This window comes from Schistocerca nitens, chromosome 12 (assembly GCF_023898315.1).
Source record: "Schistocerca nitens isolate TAMUIC-IGC-003100 chromosome 12, iqSchNite1.1, whole genome shotgun sequence".
In the NCBI taxonomy this organism is placed as follows: Eukaryota; Metazoa; Arthropoda; class Insecta; order Orthoptera; family Acrididae; genus Schistocerca; species Schistocerca nitens.
This window is the reverse complement of record NC_064625.1, coordinates 143,387,393-143,407,038: the sequence shown is the minus strand read 5'-3', so window position 1 is coordinate 143,407,038 and position 19,646 is coordinate 143,387,393. Positions and strand designations below refer to the sequence as shown.

Sequence of the window (19,646 nt, the reverse complement as noted above, 5' to 3'; positions counted from 1 at the left end):
TATTAAATTTTTGAGATAACTCAAATGTCAGTAGGGAAATGAATGTATTCTAAAATGCTCAATCTGTTAAAAGTTTTTTGTATTGTTACATATTACACTGAAGTGCCAAAGAGACTGGTATAGGCATGTGTATTCAAATACAGAGATACATAAACAGACAGAATACGGCACTGCGGTCGACAACGCCTATGTAAGACAACAAGTGTTGGGCACAGTTGTTAGATTGGTTACTACTGCTACAACGGCAGGTTATCAAGATTTTAAGCGAGTTTGAACGTAGTGTTACGGTTGGCGCACGAGCAGTGCGACACAGCATGTCCGAGGTAGCGATGAAGTGGGGATTTTCCTGTACGACCGTTTCACGTGTGTACTGTGAATATCAGGAAACCGGTAAAACATCAAATCTCCGATGTCACTTACACTGTAAAAAGATCCTCCAGGAACGGGATTGACGACGACTGAAGAGAATCGTTCAGCGTGATAGAAGTGCAACCCTTCCGCAAATTGTTGCAGATTTCAATGCTGGGCCATCAAAAAGTGTCGGCGTGCAAACCGCTCAATGAAACACCATCAATATGGGCGTTTGGAGCAAAGGCCCACTCGTGTACCCTCGATCACTGCATAACACAGCTTTACCCCTCGGCTGGGCCCGTCAACACCGGCGTTGCGCTGTTGACCACCGGCATTGCGCTGTTGATGACTGGACACGTGTTGCCTGGTCGGACGAGTCTGATTTCAAATTCTATCGATCCGATGGACATGTACGGGATGGAAACAACCTCATGAATCCGTGGACCCTGCATGTCAGCAGGGGACTGTTCAAGCTGGTGGAGGCTCTGTAATGGTGTGGGGCGTGTGCAGTTGGAGAGACATGGGACACCTATTACGTGTAGACAGGTGGCAGGTACATAAGTATCCTGTCTGATTCCCTGCATCTATTCGTGTTCATTGTGCACTCCGACAGACTTGGGCAATTCCAGGAGGACAATGTGACACACTATACGTCCAGGATTGCTACAGAATGGCTCCAGGAACACACTTCTGAGTTTAAACACTTCCAGTGGCCACCAAGTGCCCCAGACATGAACATTATTGAGCAATGCAACATGCTGTTCAGAAGAGATCTCCACCCCTTTGTAGTCTTACGGATTTATGGACAGCCCTGTAGAATTCGTGGTGTCAGTTCCCTCCATCACTACTTCAGACATTAGTCGAGTCCGTGCTACGTCGTGTTGCAGCCTTTCCACGTGCTCGTGGGGGCCCTACGTGATATTAGGCGGGTGTACCAGTTTCTTTGGCTCTTTAGTGTCTGTAATTTTCGATGCTGTCTATCCAGCCACGGCTGGCAAACGCCAGAGACGTGTTAATGAAGGTAATACTGTTGCAGTTCTGCACCTTCAGACATGTCTTTCTGGTTCATTGACTTTCTACTGACGCCATTACAACCGGATTGTGTTCTGTTTACATTTCTTAGTGATTGTTCAAAATGCTTTAGACAACCTCTGGGTTCACTGACTGTGAAGTGTGTTCTGTAATACAGTTTTTGAATGTGAAGAATGTAAAGCCAACTGAAATTCATCATCAATTTTTAGAGATTTGTGGTGAAAGTGTGATGACTGGTGGAGTGGTAAGAGAATGCGTGAGCCAGTTCAATAATGGACAGACCATTGTTCTTGAAGAAGCATGGAGTGGGTGGTCTTCTGTTGTCAGTGATGGTTTCGTTGAGAAGGTGATTGAGAAAATTCTTGAAAACATATTATTCGCAATGAGAATGCTTTGTCATGAGTTTCCACAAATTTCAAAAACACTCTTGCACAAGAATGTCATTGATTGCTTAAATTTTCACAAACTGTGTTCCTGTCTGGTTCCAAAAGTGATTATAGATGTTGAGAAAATGAAGTGATTTGACAGTGCTTTGGCATCTCTTACCAGATACAGTTATGGGGGGATGAATTCTTAAACAGAATTGTCACTGGTGGCAAAACTTGAGTTTGTGATATCACTCCAGAATTAAAACAGCAGTCGAAGAGTGGAGGCACTCACAATCCCCGAGAACCAAAAATTCAGAATAATGTTGTCAGCACAAAAAGCCATGTGCACTGTGTTCTGCGACAGATAGGGCATTCTGCTTGTAGCGTCCCTTCCCATAGGCGATACAGTCACTGCGGTATCATACTGTGAAACACAGATAACTTGAGCGTGTCGAGTCCACACATTACGTTGCTTTGTAGCAATGTACATCCCCTTTCTGCTGGTGTCATTGAAACCTAACCCGACAGTTCAATTGGGAGCAGTTTGGTCACCTTCCATACGGCCTGATCTAGTGCCTTCAGACTACCACTCATTCTTGAACTTTAAGTGTGATTTTGGAGAAAAGTGTTCTGATAAAAAAAAAGGGGGGTCTCTCGCAGTGGCTGTCTCCACTGGTGTCATCTTTCTGTGAAGAGGGTGTAGTAGAGTTGGTTTTTCCACTATGACAAATGTCTAATCAATAGTGGCAACTATGTAGAAAAATAGTTTACGAAATTCTGTAAAAACATATGTTTTTCATATTAGGATAGTTTTGATGACATAGTGTATGTGTTGTATAACAATACAAGTTTGTTGGTATATATGAATACTGTATACAAAATGTGTCTGGGATACAGTTAGTAGTAAAGAATTAAAACATCATGCTTCATGTGGCATTTTTACTGCATGAACAGCTAAAATGTAGTAAGAGATAAACTTTTTTTTTCCTTTTATCAAATTGTGGGGGTTATAAGGGAGAAAAAGTTTTGTAAATGTTTCAAATTATGTGTAAAGTTTGTTGCAAGTTACTAAGTGCTTTAATTCTCAAATACTGGATGACTAAAGTTAGAGTATTTGCACCTCAAGGGCTATGCTGTTTCTTACTCTCACCCCCACCCTTCTGATAGATAAGTGGTTCTTAGGCCCACAGTGGCTGACAGTAAGGAATATTCGTGCCAAGTTTGTTTGAAAACAGTTTAGGAGGACATGTGGAGCATACACACATCCATTTCTATGTACAGGGTGTCAGAAAAATAAAAAATCACAGGAAAACGTTAGGGATAGGTTACTTATCCAGAAATAAGTAAAAAGTCCAGTAAACATGGGTTCTAAAATGCATATCATAGGATCTGTGAACACTTGTTCATCTTTGCTTGTGTGAAACATACCTTTTCTACTCAACAAGTGTTCATCGCTCTTAAGGTATGCATTTTAGGGCCTGTGTTTACTAGAACTTTCTCTCGTTTTGGTATAAGGAACCCGTCTCTAATGTTAGTCTGTTTCTTTGGAACACCCTTTATGTATAGAAGCAGTATGTAGCTAGTATACATCTGAATGTTTATTAGGGTACCGTGTAAAAATTTGAAGTAAATCAATCAAGATTTTTGGTAGAGACCGACTTGTCATTAAGTAGTAGTACAGATAAGCAGAATAAGTCAGATTTTGGTACTTGCTATCCCGCTTCGTGCAGCAATTTTAATGGACAGCATTGTATTTATGAAAATGTAAGATCGTGAACTTTGCAATTAATTGAAGCAATAAAGTTTCATGAATACTTAAACAGTGAGTCTTAGAATATGATTAGGTCAGACCATTACAACCAATGTAAAACAGTATTGAATATTAGTGTTTACTTTCATTTGTTAGACCGAGTAGCATTTGATGTAAACATTTCACCTGTTTTACAAGCCGCCTCAAAAGAAGCCAGTTGTGAACGGCGATGCCAGTGGCGAGGGGACTGCGCCTGCCAAAGACGAATCTAATGTCGACCGAGAGAAACGGGTCAGCGAGACGAAGGTGGAAGAGCCCAAACCGGCCACTTCCGATGACACCGGGGACAGACTCGCTGCAGCCGAGTCTACGGGAGAAGCCCCCCAGCCTGCTGGCAGCAGCACGACAGGCGAATCAGGTAATGGCAAAGAACAGTGCTCGAATACTAGGGAGCACCTCAAACACTGCACAGTGCTCGGATTTAATTCAGTTTAGTCAAGTTGCTTGTTTGTCAGCAGCAGAAAAGATACCGTCGTTTAAAAAGTCTTTTTTTTTCTGTTGGTCTTAGGCAGTACTGTGCATGTTGTCTCTCATTATAAAAAATGACATGTTTGCTTTTAGCTGTATCTGGTTTTTTTGTGCTATTACGGTGCAATTTTTGTGCTATTTTCTACATTTACAGGATTTGTTGTTGTATTAAGGCTCTTAGTAGTGCTATGTTATTGTTAATAGAAATAGGTTAATGGTTATTGCCAATGACGTGAGTAGATTTGTGATGAATTACACTAATAGTGATATACGAGGGTAATCCCAAAAGTAAGGTCTCCTAATTTTTTATAAGTACATAGAACTGTTCATTGTAGAAATTTTCCCGAAGAGCGAGCCAGTAGGGGAAGGGCGCCTTACACGGTGCACCGTGTCCATTGTGCATCGAGATCTTTAGCGTATTTTCTCGTCGTCGCGTTTCGGTCCCGCCCATTCTCCATCTCTCGGGTGAGGATACCTTCCCGGCTGCGTTTTCCACCACGCACTATGCAGTGTCACTTTCTGTGTCGACATTGACCGTGCACTTTGCACCCGATACCCAGCACGGTAGCCAGTCTGTTGTGGTGGGGCCACCGTGTACCCTGTCGGTTGTAGCCCCCTGACCACAGAGAGAGCATTCTGCCGATGCCTGCGCCGTTATCTCCCCACCTATGCCGACGAATAGATGCCGGTCACCCTGGGGCATCGGGGCTCCCGGCAATGGCTGTCCTGCCAAGTGGCCCTTGCTGAGACTGGGTGGCACCCAGAGCCCCTCGGTGTGGAGTCTGTACGACCCCAAATCGAAGGTTTTAACCGCCTGCCACCCCGGTTACTGAAGAGGCCCGGAGTGATTTTAGATTTATTGCAGTACAAGAGAGATTGCACTCCTGCCACCGTTTTTAATGCAGCATTTTCTGCCATTTTATCTGAGCACCACGACTATGTAGCTGTTTTTACGGATGGGTCGAAATGAGGGGATTCTGTCGGTTGCTCAGTTGTTTTCCCATATCGTGTCCTCGAGGTCCGACTGCCTCAGACTTTTACTGTCTTTGATGCAGAATTTTTTGCGATCTTGCGGGCACTGGAGCACACAATACATTCTTCCTCTCCTAAATTTCTCGTCTGTTCCGATTCACTCAGTGCGCTTCACTCGTTGCAACGTTTGTATCCGGCAGACAAAATTGTCCAGACCGTCCAGGATGCCCTCCTCCGACTACAGCGACTGGGGAAGGTTGTAGCTTTCTGCTGGGTTCCGGGGCATGTCGGCGTTGCTGGGAATGAACGGGCAGATCTCGCAGCCGAGGAGGCGTGTCTCGCCCCACAAGTATCTCAGTGTGCTATCCCCTTGCAGGCACTCACCTCGCTGTTGAGCTCACGGGTCATGCGTCAGTGGGAGGATGAGTGGCTGGAAGCGACTGACAATAAGCTCCGTATAGGCCTTCGAGGATGATACGTTACCTGAGAAGGTTAAGGTGACGGTCTACCGGTGTGACGTAAAGCCCTATATACCTCCTCCGATGCCGTGCTGGAAGAACGGCCGTAAGTCCTCCCGCTGTACTTCCAGCGTCACATATCAGGGTGTATACGACCCGGGACAACCGGGAGATCCGGGAAAAACCCGGAAATTTTTCATTGTTTTAGTTTTCAGTTAAATTTTTGTGATTTTTGACTGGTAAGAACCAATACTCTAACAAAGGATATTACTGTATCCCGGTATTGCAGAGTAATACTGTGACAGCAAAACATAAACGAGAGAAAAAAATGGAAAGTAAAACTTAAGTTCCAAAGGAAATGCGCCGAATACAACAACAACACAGTGCTCATACAAGTGTCTGCCAACAGCAAAGTGTGTCAAAGGCTTTAGGAAGACTATGCAATGCTTCATAACAACAAATTGCCTGCGATCAATGAGGTATATAAACAATAGGTCGCACTGTTTACATTAGATTCGTTTGAGCAGTTGCGGGCGGGCTCTTGCGCATGCGCAGTTGAGTTGCATATGAGTAGTACCTTCTCCCACTTCTGGTTACAGAAGTGTGGCTGGGCGCCACTACTTAATATTGCCACGGTTCGGAATTATAATAAATCTGGCGCTGATGCCCAGAGCAGTCAGAGTTGTGGTGGGGAAATGGGTCGTCTCCACGTGACCTGTGTTTAAAGTTCAGTGATTTTGTTGTTTCCACTTCGTTTATTGCTCTCACGTTAAATGATAACAAACGGATTTTTGCGGTCGGGAGTTATCAAATGAATTAAAATACGTTCACGTAATTACGGAAGGCTAAAACGTGTTACTAGTTTTAGATTTTATTTACACCTTCCTGACAGACAAGAATCAGTCGCCTTGCAGAACAATGATGTTATGTTTGTCGGTTTGCTAAAGAGATTTGGCTTTCATTAATCTTTTCTGCTTTATTTGAAAGTTTAATTTCACACTATTGGCTAGTTTCAACTGTTCGCTGCATTTCAAGTGCACGTATGGCTTGCGCCGTAAGCTGATTGGGATGTGGCCTGCTGAGTGGCGTGGCATGACAGCCCCGAATAAACTGCGGGCTGTCAAGGAGACGACCGCCGTGTGGCGTTCCTCCCTGCGGGCTTCTCGCAGGGACTCGGTGGTCCTGTGTCGGCTGCGCATCGGCCATACGTACCTGACGCACGGCCATCTCTTGCGTCAGGAGGATCCCCCCCTGTGTCAGTGTGGGTCCCGGCTGACGGTCGGCCACATTTTGCTGGAGTGTCCTCGACTGCGCACACTCCGGCAATCTTTTAATCTCCCGGGCACTTTGGCTTTGGTTTTATCTGACGATGCCTCCATGGCTGATAAAGTTTTAAATTTTATCCGTGGTAGTCCGTTTTATGGTTCGATTTAGGGAGGTCCTGCACCTTTCCCTTTCTGTGTCTTTTGTCCTTGTGCCTCTTGCTGTTCTGGTGTGCCGTGAGATGGTTGACTCTTTCCCTTTTTTGTTGTCGTGGTCAGTCAACCAGTCTCCGGCCATCTTCTTCTCTTCTATTTCTTTCTGTCTGGTGTTCGTCCGCACTCTTCTTTTCTGTAGTGTTCGTTGCCTAATTTGTGTTCTTTAGCACCTGGGGGGGGGGGGGGGGCAGTCTCCTTCCCCCTTGGGGTTTTATCTGCTCTGCGACTTTGTCTCGCTTGTTTTTGGAATGGGGGACTGATGACCTTCGCTGTTTAGTCCCCCTTACACATCCCAACAACCACCACCACCGCACGTATGGCATTAAGCCATAATAAAGAACCGAACATGAGATAATACAGTACTGGTACTCAAAGAAAATTTACATATGAATCTGGACATATGAATGTGCATTTTAAGCCGAATTATGCATTTTAGTATGGTCCACGAAATTCTGATGCTCTTGAAGTAACCTCTGATGTCTTGTTTCTTTTATGACATAATGCAAGATCTTTTAATGTTTTACATTTACGAACATATGGGCTTGCTGAGTCATCGTAGCGCGGTGACGCTTATTATCTGGTGCTCTCTTCCAACTGCTGAAGTGAACCTATTTCTAACAGGTCGCAGGAAAATATTGCCGAATGGTGGTTTGAAAAGCGTTACATTCAAACCAAATTTTCTTTTACGAAAGATGAACTATGTGCGAGAATGTACGATGAATTTCTTAAATCACAAAGCATTTGACTCTCATTTAAAAATTAATCCTTTGAGGACGACCATTTAGAATAATTTCGAGCCCAGAAGATCAGACATTTACTTCGTTATTAAAAATTTTACTGGCACATTTCTGTGATGTCTCTTAAAGGGTAACACGCGCAAAAAAGATCAGCATTATATGTGGAAGCTTAGCTTCTCTTCCAGCTTATTAATCTTCGAGACCAATATTATACGTGAATGCTATGTATGTTAATTTAAACCATTAACTTTTCTTATTTGTGTGTTCGCGCGACTTAAGAGTGATCTTGCTATTGGCTGACTACATCACGTGTGCTATGCTGTCATCAGCTGGCGAGATCACGTGACATGAGCTATGACTGGCTTATAAAAGCGCATCGCAATCTCGATTTCAATGCCTCGAAAAGTGACATGTGGTGTTTGGTTGAATTCAAATTTATACCTTCGTAATACAGAAATATGCAGCGTATATGTTGCTGCACATCTAAGGTCTTTCAAAACGTGTTTTTCCCCTCAGAGTTTCGTTTTCTAAAGTGCCGGGAAATTCTACGTCGGTCCATAAAACCATAAACATTCAAAGAATTGATGAGTTTTACAGTGCCAAGGAAGAGTATACTGTCACTTAACACGGAAAAAGTGTATTTTCACCCGGGAGAAAGTGTATTTCTAACCGGGAAATACGGGAATTTTTTTTCCTTGTCCATGTATACACCCTGCATATTCAGATTGCGGATGCCCATCACATCCCAATACTCCATGTGCCCCATCTCCCATCTGTGTAAAGTGCAGAGAGCACCATTCATCTTCCTCACCAGACTGCAGGATTCTCCAGAAAGAAAAGAAAATCTTGGAGTCCAAGACCCTGGACTGACTGACCTACACTGAGGCTAAGAGGAAATTTGAGCACCTACATCCTGTGGCTACGGAAACCTCATACGCTGCCGCTTCGAGAACAGTTGTCAGCCCCTTCAGTTCCTCGAATTCCTGTCGCCTCCTAGAACCTGTCCCCTTGGCGGTGTGGGGCATTTCGCTCCCTGTTGCTCCCTCACAACCTACTTTGGGAGCAACACCCCTCCCCCCAACCATCTGGGACGTCCATCCCCACTTCTAAGCCGGAGAAGCATAAGTCTTCTTCGGCTTCTCTCACTAGGAAAGGGTCCCTTGTCTCACTCCCTTCCCAGGTTTCTGCTAGTGGGAAACATGATACCCGCCAGTGGCCAAAGGGCCATAAGGCTTCACGCTCATCCTCAGTCCTGGAGACTGAGCCAGTGAAGTCCTCCCAGATAGGGAAACCGAAGGAAATTGCGGTGGCACCCACACCACCGCTACCTACAAGCTCTGCGACTGAGGATGGGGTGGAGATTTTGGCGTCCGCTGAGGACAAAGATCTCGCCAGACCATCATACACAATGGATATAGACTGCACACGCAGTAAGTCAGTGGCAGCAGGTGATTCTGAGGTGTAAAGTGCCTCATTGAATGTTCCGTGCCTTCCCAGTCTTGTGATGACGTCATCCTCCAGTGGAATTGCGGCAGTTTTTTCCGTCACCTGGCTAAGCTACGGCAACTGTTAAGCTTTACACCTGCTATCTGCATTGCCCTCCAGGAAACCTGGTTCCCGGCAATGCAGACCCCTGCCCTCCACAGCTAAAAGGGATATTACGGGAAACGTAGCGACTATTATCGAGTGTCAGGTGGAGTTTGCGTTTATGTTCTAAACTCAGTCTGTAGTGAACCTGTGCCCCTTCCAACCCCTCTTGAAGTTGTGGCTGTCAGAATGACAATGCAGGAAATAACTGTCTGCAATGTGTATCTTCCCCCAGATGGTACAGTATCCCTGAATGTATTAGCTGCACTGATTGATCAACTCCCTAAACCTTTCCTACTTATGGGAGATTTTAATGCCCATAACCCCCTTGTGGGGTGGCACCGTGCTTACTGGCCGAGGCAGAGATGTTGAAACTTTACTGTCTCAGTTCGACCTCTGCCTCTTAATTACTGGGACCGCCACACATTTCAGTGTGGCTCGAGGTAGTTACTCGGCCATTGGTGTATCAGTTTGCAGCCCGGGACTTCTCCCATCTATCCACTGGAGAGCACGTGACGACCTGTGTGGTAATGACCACTTCCCCATCTTCCTGTCACTGCCCCAGCGTCATGCCCACGGGTGCCTGCCCAGATGGGCCTTAAACAAGGGGGACTGGGAAACTTTCACCTATACTGCCACCATTGAATCTTCCCCACAAGGTAACATCGATGTGATGGTTGAGCAGGTGACTACAATAATTGTTTCTGTGTCCAAAAGTGCGATCCCTTTCTCTTTAGGGTGCCCCCGGTGTAAAGCAGTCACTGTAATTCACTGAAGCAATCGAGGAGCATCGGCGAGCTCTACAGTGGAATAATCGGCACCCTTTCCTGGTGCACCTCATAGCCTTTAAATGGCTCTGTGCCTGCGTTCGGCAACTTACCGAACAACGGAAGCAGGATTGTTGGGAGAGATATGTCTCAACCATTGGGTGCCATACGTCACCTTCCCAAGCCTGGGCAAAGATCAAATGTCTTTTCAGGTAACAGACACCAAAAGGTGTTCCCGGTGTTACCATAAATGGCGTGTTATCTACTGACACAAACACGATTGCCGAGAACACTTTGCTCGAGCCTCTGTGTCATAAAATTAACAACCCCCAGCCTTTCGCACTCTCAAACAGTGGCTGGAAGGGAAAGTTCTCTCATTCACTACACGCCACAGTGAAGCCTATAACGCCCCATTTACGCAGTGGTAGTGCCTCAGTGCCCTTACACATTGCCCCGACACAGCTCTTGTTCCTGATCGGATCCACAGCTAGATGACTAAACATGTCTCATCTGACTACAAGTGACATATTCTTATGATCTTCAACTGGATCTGGTGCGATGGCATCTTTCCATCGCAGTGGCAGGAGAGCACTATCATTCCGCTACTCAAACCTGGTAAAATCCTGCTTGATGTGGATAGATATTGGCCCATCAGCCTCACAAACGTTCTTTGTAAGCTGCTGGAATGTATGGTTGTTCGCTGTTGGGTCGGGTCGTGGAGTCAAATGGCCTACTGGCTCCATGTCAGGGCAGCTTCTGCCAGGGTCGCTGTACCACTGATAATCTTGTGTCCCTCGAGCCTGCCATCTGAACAGCCTTTTCCAGACGTCAAGACCCGGTTGCCGTCTTTTTTTTACTTACATAAAGCATACGACACGACCTGGCGACGTCAGATCCTTGCCACATTGTACGAGTGTTGTCTCCGGAGCCCACTCCAGATTTTTATCCGAAACTTCCTTTCACTACGTACTTTCCGTGTCCAAGTTGGTGTGTCCCATAGTTCCATCCATATCCAGGAGAATGTAGTCCCGCAGAACTCTGCATTGAGTGTGTGTCTATTTTTAGTGGCCGTTAATGGTCTAGCAGCAGCTGCCGGCCCCTCCGTCTCATCTTCTGTGTATGCAGACTTCTGCATTTGCAGACTTCTGCATTTCATACTGCTGCTCCAGTACTGGTGTTGCTTAGTGTCGCCTACATGGAGCCATCCACAAGGCCCTGTCATGGGCTCTAGCCCACAGCTTCCAGTTTTCCGCTGTGAAGATGTGTGTCGTGCATTTCTGTGGGCATGTACCGGAACCGGCACTTTACCTTAATGACGATCCCCTCACTGTAGTGGAGACATATCGATTCTTAGGTCTGGTTTGCGACACTCGTTTGACTCGGCTTCCTCATCTTCACCAGCTTAAACAGAAGTGTCGGCAGTACGTCAATGCCCTCCGCTGCCTGAGCAAAACCAACTGCAGGACACTCCACACTGCTGCAGCTCTACAGAGCCTTTGTCCAATCCCACCTCGACTATGGCAGTGTGACTTATGGTTCGACGGCGTCCTCAGCATTGCGTTTGCTCGACCCATTGCACCATTGCAGAGTTCGACTAGCGACGGCAGCTTTTAGGACGAGTCCGGTGACAAGCGTACTGCTGGAGGCTAGAGTCTGTCAATTGAAAATCGGATGTGCACAACTGCTCGCCAGTTACGTTGCACACATTAATAGCTCTCCTGAACATTCAATTTACTGTCTTCTTTTCCCAACCACGGCAGTTCACATCCCACGTAGGCAGCCCAGGTCAGGGCTAATGATTGTGATTCGTGTGCGATCGCTTCTGTCTGAACTGGAGTCCTTCCCTTCACCACCTCTCCTCGAGGTCCATTCACGTACACCTCCGTGGTGTAGCTGTGGGCTGAAGCTTTACCTGGACCTTTCGTGTGGCCCTAAGGACTCCATTAACCTGTGGCTCTCTACTGTCACTTACTCGATTCTTGAACTGTTCCGGGGCTCTGAAGTGGTTTACACTGACAGCTCAATGGCTAATGGTAATGCTGCCTTCACCTTTGTCCACAGAGGCCATATTCAACAGTATGCAGAATGATATTTTCACTCTGTGTGCACTGATATGAAACTTCCTGGCAGATTAAAACTGTTTGCCGGACCGAGACTGGAACGCAGGACCTTTGCCTTTTGCAGAAGAGCTTCTGTAAAGTTTGGAAGGTAGGAGACGAGGTACTGGCTGAAGTAAGGCTGTGAGGATGGGGCGCGAGACGTGCTCGGATAGCTCAGTCGGTAGAGCACTTGCCCGCGAAAGTGAAAGGTCCCGAGTTCGAGTCTCAGTCCTGCACACAGTTTTAATCTGCCAGGAAGTTTCAACAGTATTGCTTGCCTGATGGCTGCAGTATATTCATTGCAGAGCTGGTGGCCATATCTCGTGCACTTCAGTATACCCGTTCATGCCCCAAGGAATCGTTTCTTTCGTGTACTGACTCCTTGAGCAGCCTGCGAGCTATCGACCAGTGCCACCTTCGCCATCCTTTGGTGGCATCCGTCCAGGACTCCATCTATGCCCTGGACCGGTCCCATTGTTCAGCAGTGTTTGTGTGGACCTAGGACACGTTGGAATCCCAGGCAACGAATTTGCCGACAGGCTGGTAATTTGTATTATAGTGTTATTGAACCAATTTTTTCCCCTGATATGAATAAGTTTGTTGTATGCAGTAGTCCATCCTTGAGTGCCAGTAGTGGAAACATCAAGCCCAAAAAAAAAGAGAAAAGAAACAGAATGCTGTTGAAAGACAGTTATTTATCGTGCAGGTTTTTTTTGCTTCTGTGGTTGCTAGTAAATTGAAATGACATTTGTCAGTAAAACTTTCCTCTCTGCTAAATAAAGCTGTGAATTATTTTCATCAGTTGTTCAAACAAAATAAATAAATATTGAATCTCATGACTACGTCAGTATGTGTTTTGCAAAAAGTACAGGAAGCTAGCTATAAAATAGCCAAACTTATTTTAAGAGGTAAAAAACCAGATAAAGTAGCAGAAATGTTGTTAGTGCCATTGTATAAAGAAATGTGCTTGGTTCAGAAGCTGCTACTAAAATTTCAAAAATACCTCTCTCCGCTGACACAGCCAGCCAGCAAGCTAATGACATGTGCAGCGACATCGAACACGTTTTGACAGAAAATAAAGAGCAACTGTAAGTTCTCACTTCACATCGACAAGTACTCTGGTGTTGGCAACCACACAAAACTTCTTGGTCCAAAATGTATTAATGCAGAAGGATTACACCAGTGTTTCTACAAACAGAACTGCTTCTATGACATCAAGTGAAAGGGTTCGTAGCTAAAGCATGTGATGTAAATCCTGACTTCCGAACTGGCCAATATTTCATTCACTGCAAAGCCATTGGTGCTAATTTTGTACTATGTCCTCTGAAAATTGTGATGGACAAAATAGTAAAAGCTCTGAAACTCATCAAAATTTGACACCTAAATATGCAGATTTTTACATTTTTGTGTCAAGAAATGGGATCACAGCACACTGTGCTTATGCTACATTCAGAAGTATGATGTTTATCTCGAGGTAAAGTGTTAATGTGTATGTTTGGACTTAGAGATGAGGTGCTTGCATTTTTTACAATTGAGGACCATGAATATTTATTTGCGGATAAGGAATGTTTATCCAAGTTAGTGTAGTTTTCTAATATTTTAATACATGTAAATGAACTGAACAGAAAAACGCAAGGTAGAAACAAAACTATTCTGAGTTATATCGGTAATATTAAAGGATTTATCAATAAGTTAAATTAGTGGATACATAGAATTGAAAATGGATTGTGTGAGATGTTCCCGAGTGTATGGCCCATTACTGATGATAATGGTGTTAATGGACTTAATTGAGGAACATTTAGTATTTGCAGCAGAATTTCAAAAAAATGGAGTGTGTGTTGATGGTTTTGACTGTGTTCCTTGGATTTGAAAGATCTTCTGAATAATTTACTTTATGGAGTACATGGAAACATTTTGGTTGTCAATAAGCAGAGAATACCTAGCTATATCTGAGATGGCAGTAAATGTGCCATTACTCTTTTCAACTACATGTTTCTGTGAACTGTGCTTCTTGATATTGACTGAAATTAAAATATCAAAGGAGAGAGAGAGAGACTCAGATCTATCAAAAAAGAAAGAAATGAGGCTTATTTTGTCAATGATTTTGCCATGAATCGGCTGTCTCTGTGCAGCTAAGCTGGTTCAAGTATCACATTGAAGGTATGGGTCGAATTATTTACTTCAGAATTTGAAGTAGGAATGTGTATTTTGTACTGTGAATTAAAGTCGAGAAGTTGTTAATGAATGCATGAATTCATTCCTGTTTTATAATACAGTCTCTGACAATAAAGTTTTGTGAATGGAGTCAGAACTGCCAATCAGGCAACACTGGCGACTCGCAACGCTGCACCTGCGTAGCGGCTGGTGATGACAACCTGCCCCCATCATAGTTCAGTTGAGCATCGTGTGTGTTCTGTGTTTGACCTGTTGGACGAAGTGCTTGTTTAGTGCGTTGGGTCTGAACTGAGAACAGGAAAACGAATGAGCAAAGGATCAATTTGAAGTTTTGTTTTAATCTTGGTAAGACACCAAAACAAACGCGTGCAGTGCTGGTACTTGTTTATAGGGATCAAGCACTGCCCATGAAGTTTGTGTAAGAGTGGTTTGCCTGGTTTGAAGAGGCCGGGAAAGTGTTTCTGACAATCTCTGTAACGGACAACTGGTAACCGCCATCAGTGATGAAAACATTGAGAAAGTGAGGGCATTAATCACTAAATGTTCCAGGGTAACGACAAGCACCAGCACGAAGATCGAGAATGTGAGAGCAGAGAGGGCTGTGAGACAACATCAGCCAATAGCACGCTGACTAGGACATCGTCACAACAGGAGCGTCATCTACTCGAAGAGAGTAAAAGTGACGCACCGCCTAGCTGCGGCCGCACTAGAAGAGAGCACTAAAGTGCGCGTCATTTATGTTGGCGGCCGAGTTTAGGTTCGTTCTGCGCATCTCACGTCACAAAACACAGTCAGCCAATGAACAGAGAACGATGTTGCCAGATCTCGATTGCAGTGCATAGCATGGACGAGTGTCTTCAGTTCTAGAAACGTTCAGTCATAAATAAAGTAACAGAACAAAAGCAATGTCTTGATAGCAGACTTTCTTTTATAGAAAGTTTGGAAAAAGCATTCGTTATACCAATTGCTTCATATTCTATTAATTAATTAAACCAAACAAGCAATAAGACTCCTAATTCAGGCAATAGCAATGAAAGGTGTTTGTATCAATCTCACGAACCGCTTTTTCGCAATAAAGAACAGCGGTAATTGTTTATTTCCTATTGTACTTCGACGAAGCGTGAGTAATTCGTAGTCATACCAACAGTGTTTGTCAGTATTGTGCGTGATGTGTTACAGTCCTTATGGCATTCTGTAGTCAGACGAGCTGCGTTAGCATAACGGTTAAGGTGTTGGGCTTCCACACGAAAGGTTATGAGTTCAAACCTTGTGCGCTACTTAATATTTTCATTATTTAAAAACAATATCGAAGTGCCCTACTTCACGAATTATATTCGTTTGAATGCAATTTTTTTGAAATTTCTAGTGCTTTGTCTGTTCATTAACCTTTGGCTGCTGCAGACACGTGCTACCCCCTTTCCGCGCTGTGCGCGATTTTGTCATCACTGCACTGCTCGCCTGTGCAGACACATCATGTTCCGACTGCTTTGACACTTATCATTCGATTCCACAAAATCTATTTGGCCCAAAAATTTGATTTTTACACGTCTTCTTGACTGATACCTTCCCCCCATAAATGACTTAATTTTGTTTCGATGTTCAACGCAGTTATTATGCAGCATTACATGTAGTAATTTTATATGAAATTTAGATATCTTGTCCACATTTCATTCTCAACATTGTGGCAACTAAAATCAACCATACGGAAAGTATACTGTATGGACTTTTACCTCTGCAAACTCTTCAAAATTTCGTGCAATGGTTTATTATATTTAATGCTGCATAATAACTGCATTGAACATCGAAACAAAATGAAGTCATTTATGGGGGGAAGGTATCAGTCAAGAAGACATGTAAAAATCTAATTTTTGGGCCAAATAGTTTTTGTGAAATCGAATGATAAGTGTGTCAAAGCAGTGGGAACACCATGTGTCTGCACAGGCGAGCAGTGCAGTGACAAAATCGCGCACAGCGTGGAATGCAGGGAGCACGTCTCTGTAGCAGCGAAAGGGTTAATGCAGCCGTGGTGGCTTTACTTCATGAACGGCGCACTCCCCCCTAAACGTAAGCTTGCGAACTATGCTATCCTGTGGCGCTGCTTCTATTGGCGTGTGCGTCATGTGCAACTGGCAACGCAGCAATCTCCCGCGTCTGGGCGGGCATGCGCGAGCCGCCAAGATAAAAGAATTGAACTATAGTAGACCTAAACTAGAAGAGCCGCAGTGACTTGTGATCTTGTGTGATAAGCGTGCACGGAAATTATATCTATCAAAGGGCATTGATTATATGCAAGTCACCAGTTGCTTGCGACCCAATATGTGGAAACGAAAGGTAAGTGCTGTCAATTCTACTACTGTAATAAACTCCATTTATATGATCTGCTTGTATGTTGTCTAGCTATCCGAGAAAACAGCTTCCTAGGGATGCTATAAGAGACGAGTGGACAGGATCTCACACGAATGACCATCGACTAACTGTGCATATGATAGCAGATGAACTGCAGAAGAACTGTGAATCCGTGCTACAAATCCTTACCCAGGAGTTACGGAAGAGGAAAAGTGTTGTCTTGTGCCACAGCACTTGACTGACGATCAGAAGCAGGCACGTTTAGAGGCTTCACAGGATTTTGTCTAACAGTGGATGCAACACCCAATTTCTTGAACTGCATTGTCACTGAGGATGAAACCTTTTATCTCCGGTATGACCCTGAAATGAAACGGCAAAGCATGGAATGGCGTTCTCCAAAATCAACTCGTCAGAAAAAGGTCAGGCAAAAAACCGTGCATCAAAATGATGCTAATCACCTTTTTCGATAGCCAAAGCATTATCCACAAGGAATTTCTACGTGAGGGAACGACGTTGAACACTGCACAGTACGTTGAAATTTTGGCCTGTTTCATGCAACGTCTACGCATGGTACGGCTCCAATATGCACAACAGTGTTACTAATTGTTCCGTTGACGACAACACTCGCCCACACACAGCCGATATCGTCAAACAGTTCTTGGCAAAAAAGGGGGTGGTGCAACATGAACATCCACCATACTCGCCGGATCTCAGTCCTCAAGCCTTCTTCCTATTCCCTCAACTCAAACTCTCTTTGAAAGGAAAGAGAATTGATGATATTCCTGACATCTGTCGAAATGTGATGTGATTTTTGAACACCATTCCAAACGAAGATGTTGTGCAAAGTTTCCAGTACATGTATTGCAGAACTCAGCAGTGCATAATTATGGGAGGTGGCTATTTTAAAGGACAGTAGGGTAACTGTAGTTCATAGTTAATATGCATTAATGTTACAGGATATTCATCGAACATTATCATTAGTGGTGGTGGGGGCGGTGGTGGTGCTGGTACTGGTGGTAGTAGTAGTAATTGATTGTATGACAGCGCAATAATTTGTAATAATTGTATTAAGATTCACATGATTTTTAGTGGACAGACATTTTGATGTGCTATGTTAAGTCTAGACTCATCTGAATGTAATGTGTAATAAAAGGTTGCAGAATGCTGTGCTAAAATTTTAGGTCATGTTCAAGATCGTTATTGTTTGTGATATAAAGAAATGAAATGCGTGCAATATTCAAAAAAACTAAATGTGCGATCATTTAGAAATTTTTGAAACAGAGCCACTGGAATGTGAAGGTATAGCTCGTTGGGAAATATAGACTCGGTGCCGTATTCGCTGATAACCTCGCCGTTGAGTGCCCGTAAGCACCATCCGACCAGCCCCGTGCTGTATTGAAAAAATGTTTCATTGTGATGGATTAAACAATAATGTGTTTGATATGGTAGTGATAACTAATATTTTACAGTGTATTCTAGACATATTCTAGTCCCAAATTACAGGAAACAAATAGAAATTATCTTTGTTTCTCAGAGATATCCTGATGCTGCAATAAATACTAGGTTGTCACATAAGTTCATAGCGTTTTTGTTTTACATCTTGGCATTGCAGTTTGTATAGGTTTATTTGTAGATTGACATTTTTTATTTATAGTTCTTTTGCTATTTGAGTTTACATATTGCCATTTTGTCATTTGGAGATAGTGAGTGAAGCTGTGGCTGTTAAAAAATGGTGTGTCAAGTGCAGTAATTGGAACATTGACATATTCTTCTGTTTGAGTTCAGTAGAGGGATGACAGTCCGCCCTTGGTAGCTGAGTGGTCAGCGCGACGGACTGTCAATCCTAAGGGCCAGGGTTCGATTCCCGGCTGGGTCGGAGATTTTCTCCGCTCAGGGACTGGGTGTCGTGTTGTCCTAATCGTCATCATTTCATCCCCGTCGACACGCAAGACGCCGAAGTGGCGTCAAATCGAAAGACTTGCACCCGGCGAACGGTCTACCGGCCGGGAGGCTGTCGTCACACGACGTTATATATATATAGCAGCAGAGGCAGCCAGAAACGTTTGTGCCATATGTGGGGATAATGCCATTGGACAGAAAATGGGACCGAGCGAGGTGGCGCAGTGGTTAGACACTGGACTCGCATTCGGGAGGACGACGGTTCGATCCCGCGTCCGGCCGTCCCGATTTAGGTTTTCCGTGATTTCCCTCAATCACTCCAGGCAAATGCCGGGATGGTTCCTCTGAAAGGGCACGGCCGACTTCCTTCCCCGTCCTTCCCTAATCCGACGAGACCGATGACCTCTTTGTCTGGTCTCCTTCCCCAAACAACCCAACGCCAGAAAATGGAAAGGAAATAGTTTTCCCATTTAGGGAGGATTATTTTGGCACTAGTGACTCTCCCTGTTTAAGAAGACCTGAAGGTTTGGTGGAGAGCATCAAATTGCATTAATCCACAATGATCCACATCAGTGTACTCTAGAACTGACACACGTTATGAACTGTGATCACTCCACCGTCGTGTGATATTTGCATGCAGTGGGGAAATTTCAGAAACCGTGTGCTCTAACCCAAAACCAGAAAAGGCAGTGGGTGGTCATATGTGTATCCGTGCTTACTTTTCATCAATTGGCTCGTAGATGACACCGAGCGTTCATATCCTGTATCATTACTCATGATGAGGAATGATGTCTTTATGCTAACATGTGAAAATGAAAGGAATGGTTGAGCCCAAACGAAGCAGCAACTCCCTGTACAAATATTTGTGCACATCCACAAAATGTAATGTTACACGTCTGGTGGAACAGCGATGGGATGTATTGCAGATTGCGTCCCTGAAATGTAACCGTCGCTGCGGACATTTATTGTCACAACTGAGGCATCTTGCAGAAGCAATCCGAGGACGGTGACAAGCAAGACTGCGTGAATCCACGATAATGCCTGCCTGCATTCTGTTAGACTGACAAAAAACAGTGTGCAAGAGTTGGATTGGAGACGC

At 44.4% G+C, this 19,646-nt stretch overlaps 1 protein-coding gene across 1 annotated transcript in view; it reads left to right on the top strand.

Moving 5' to 3' along the window:
- LOC126215048 (uncharacterized) overlaps nt 1–19,646 on the top strand; it is a 159,097-nt gene that overhangs the window by 118,567 nt on the left and 20,884 nt on the right. Inside the window, exon 10 of the mRNA XM_049941690.1 lies at nt 3,700–3,919. Within this exon, the coding sequence (XP_049797647.1) occupies nt 3,700–3,919 (220 nt within the window). The remainder of the gene's footprint in view (nt 1–3,699; nt 3,920–19,646) is intronic.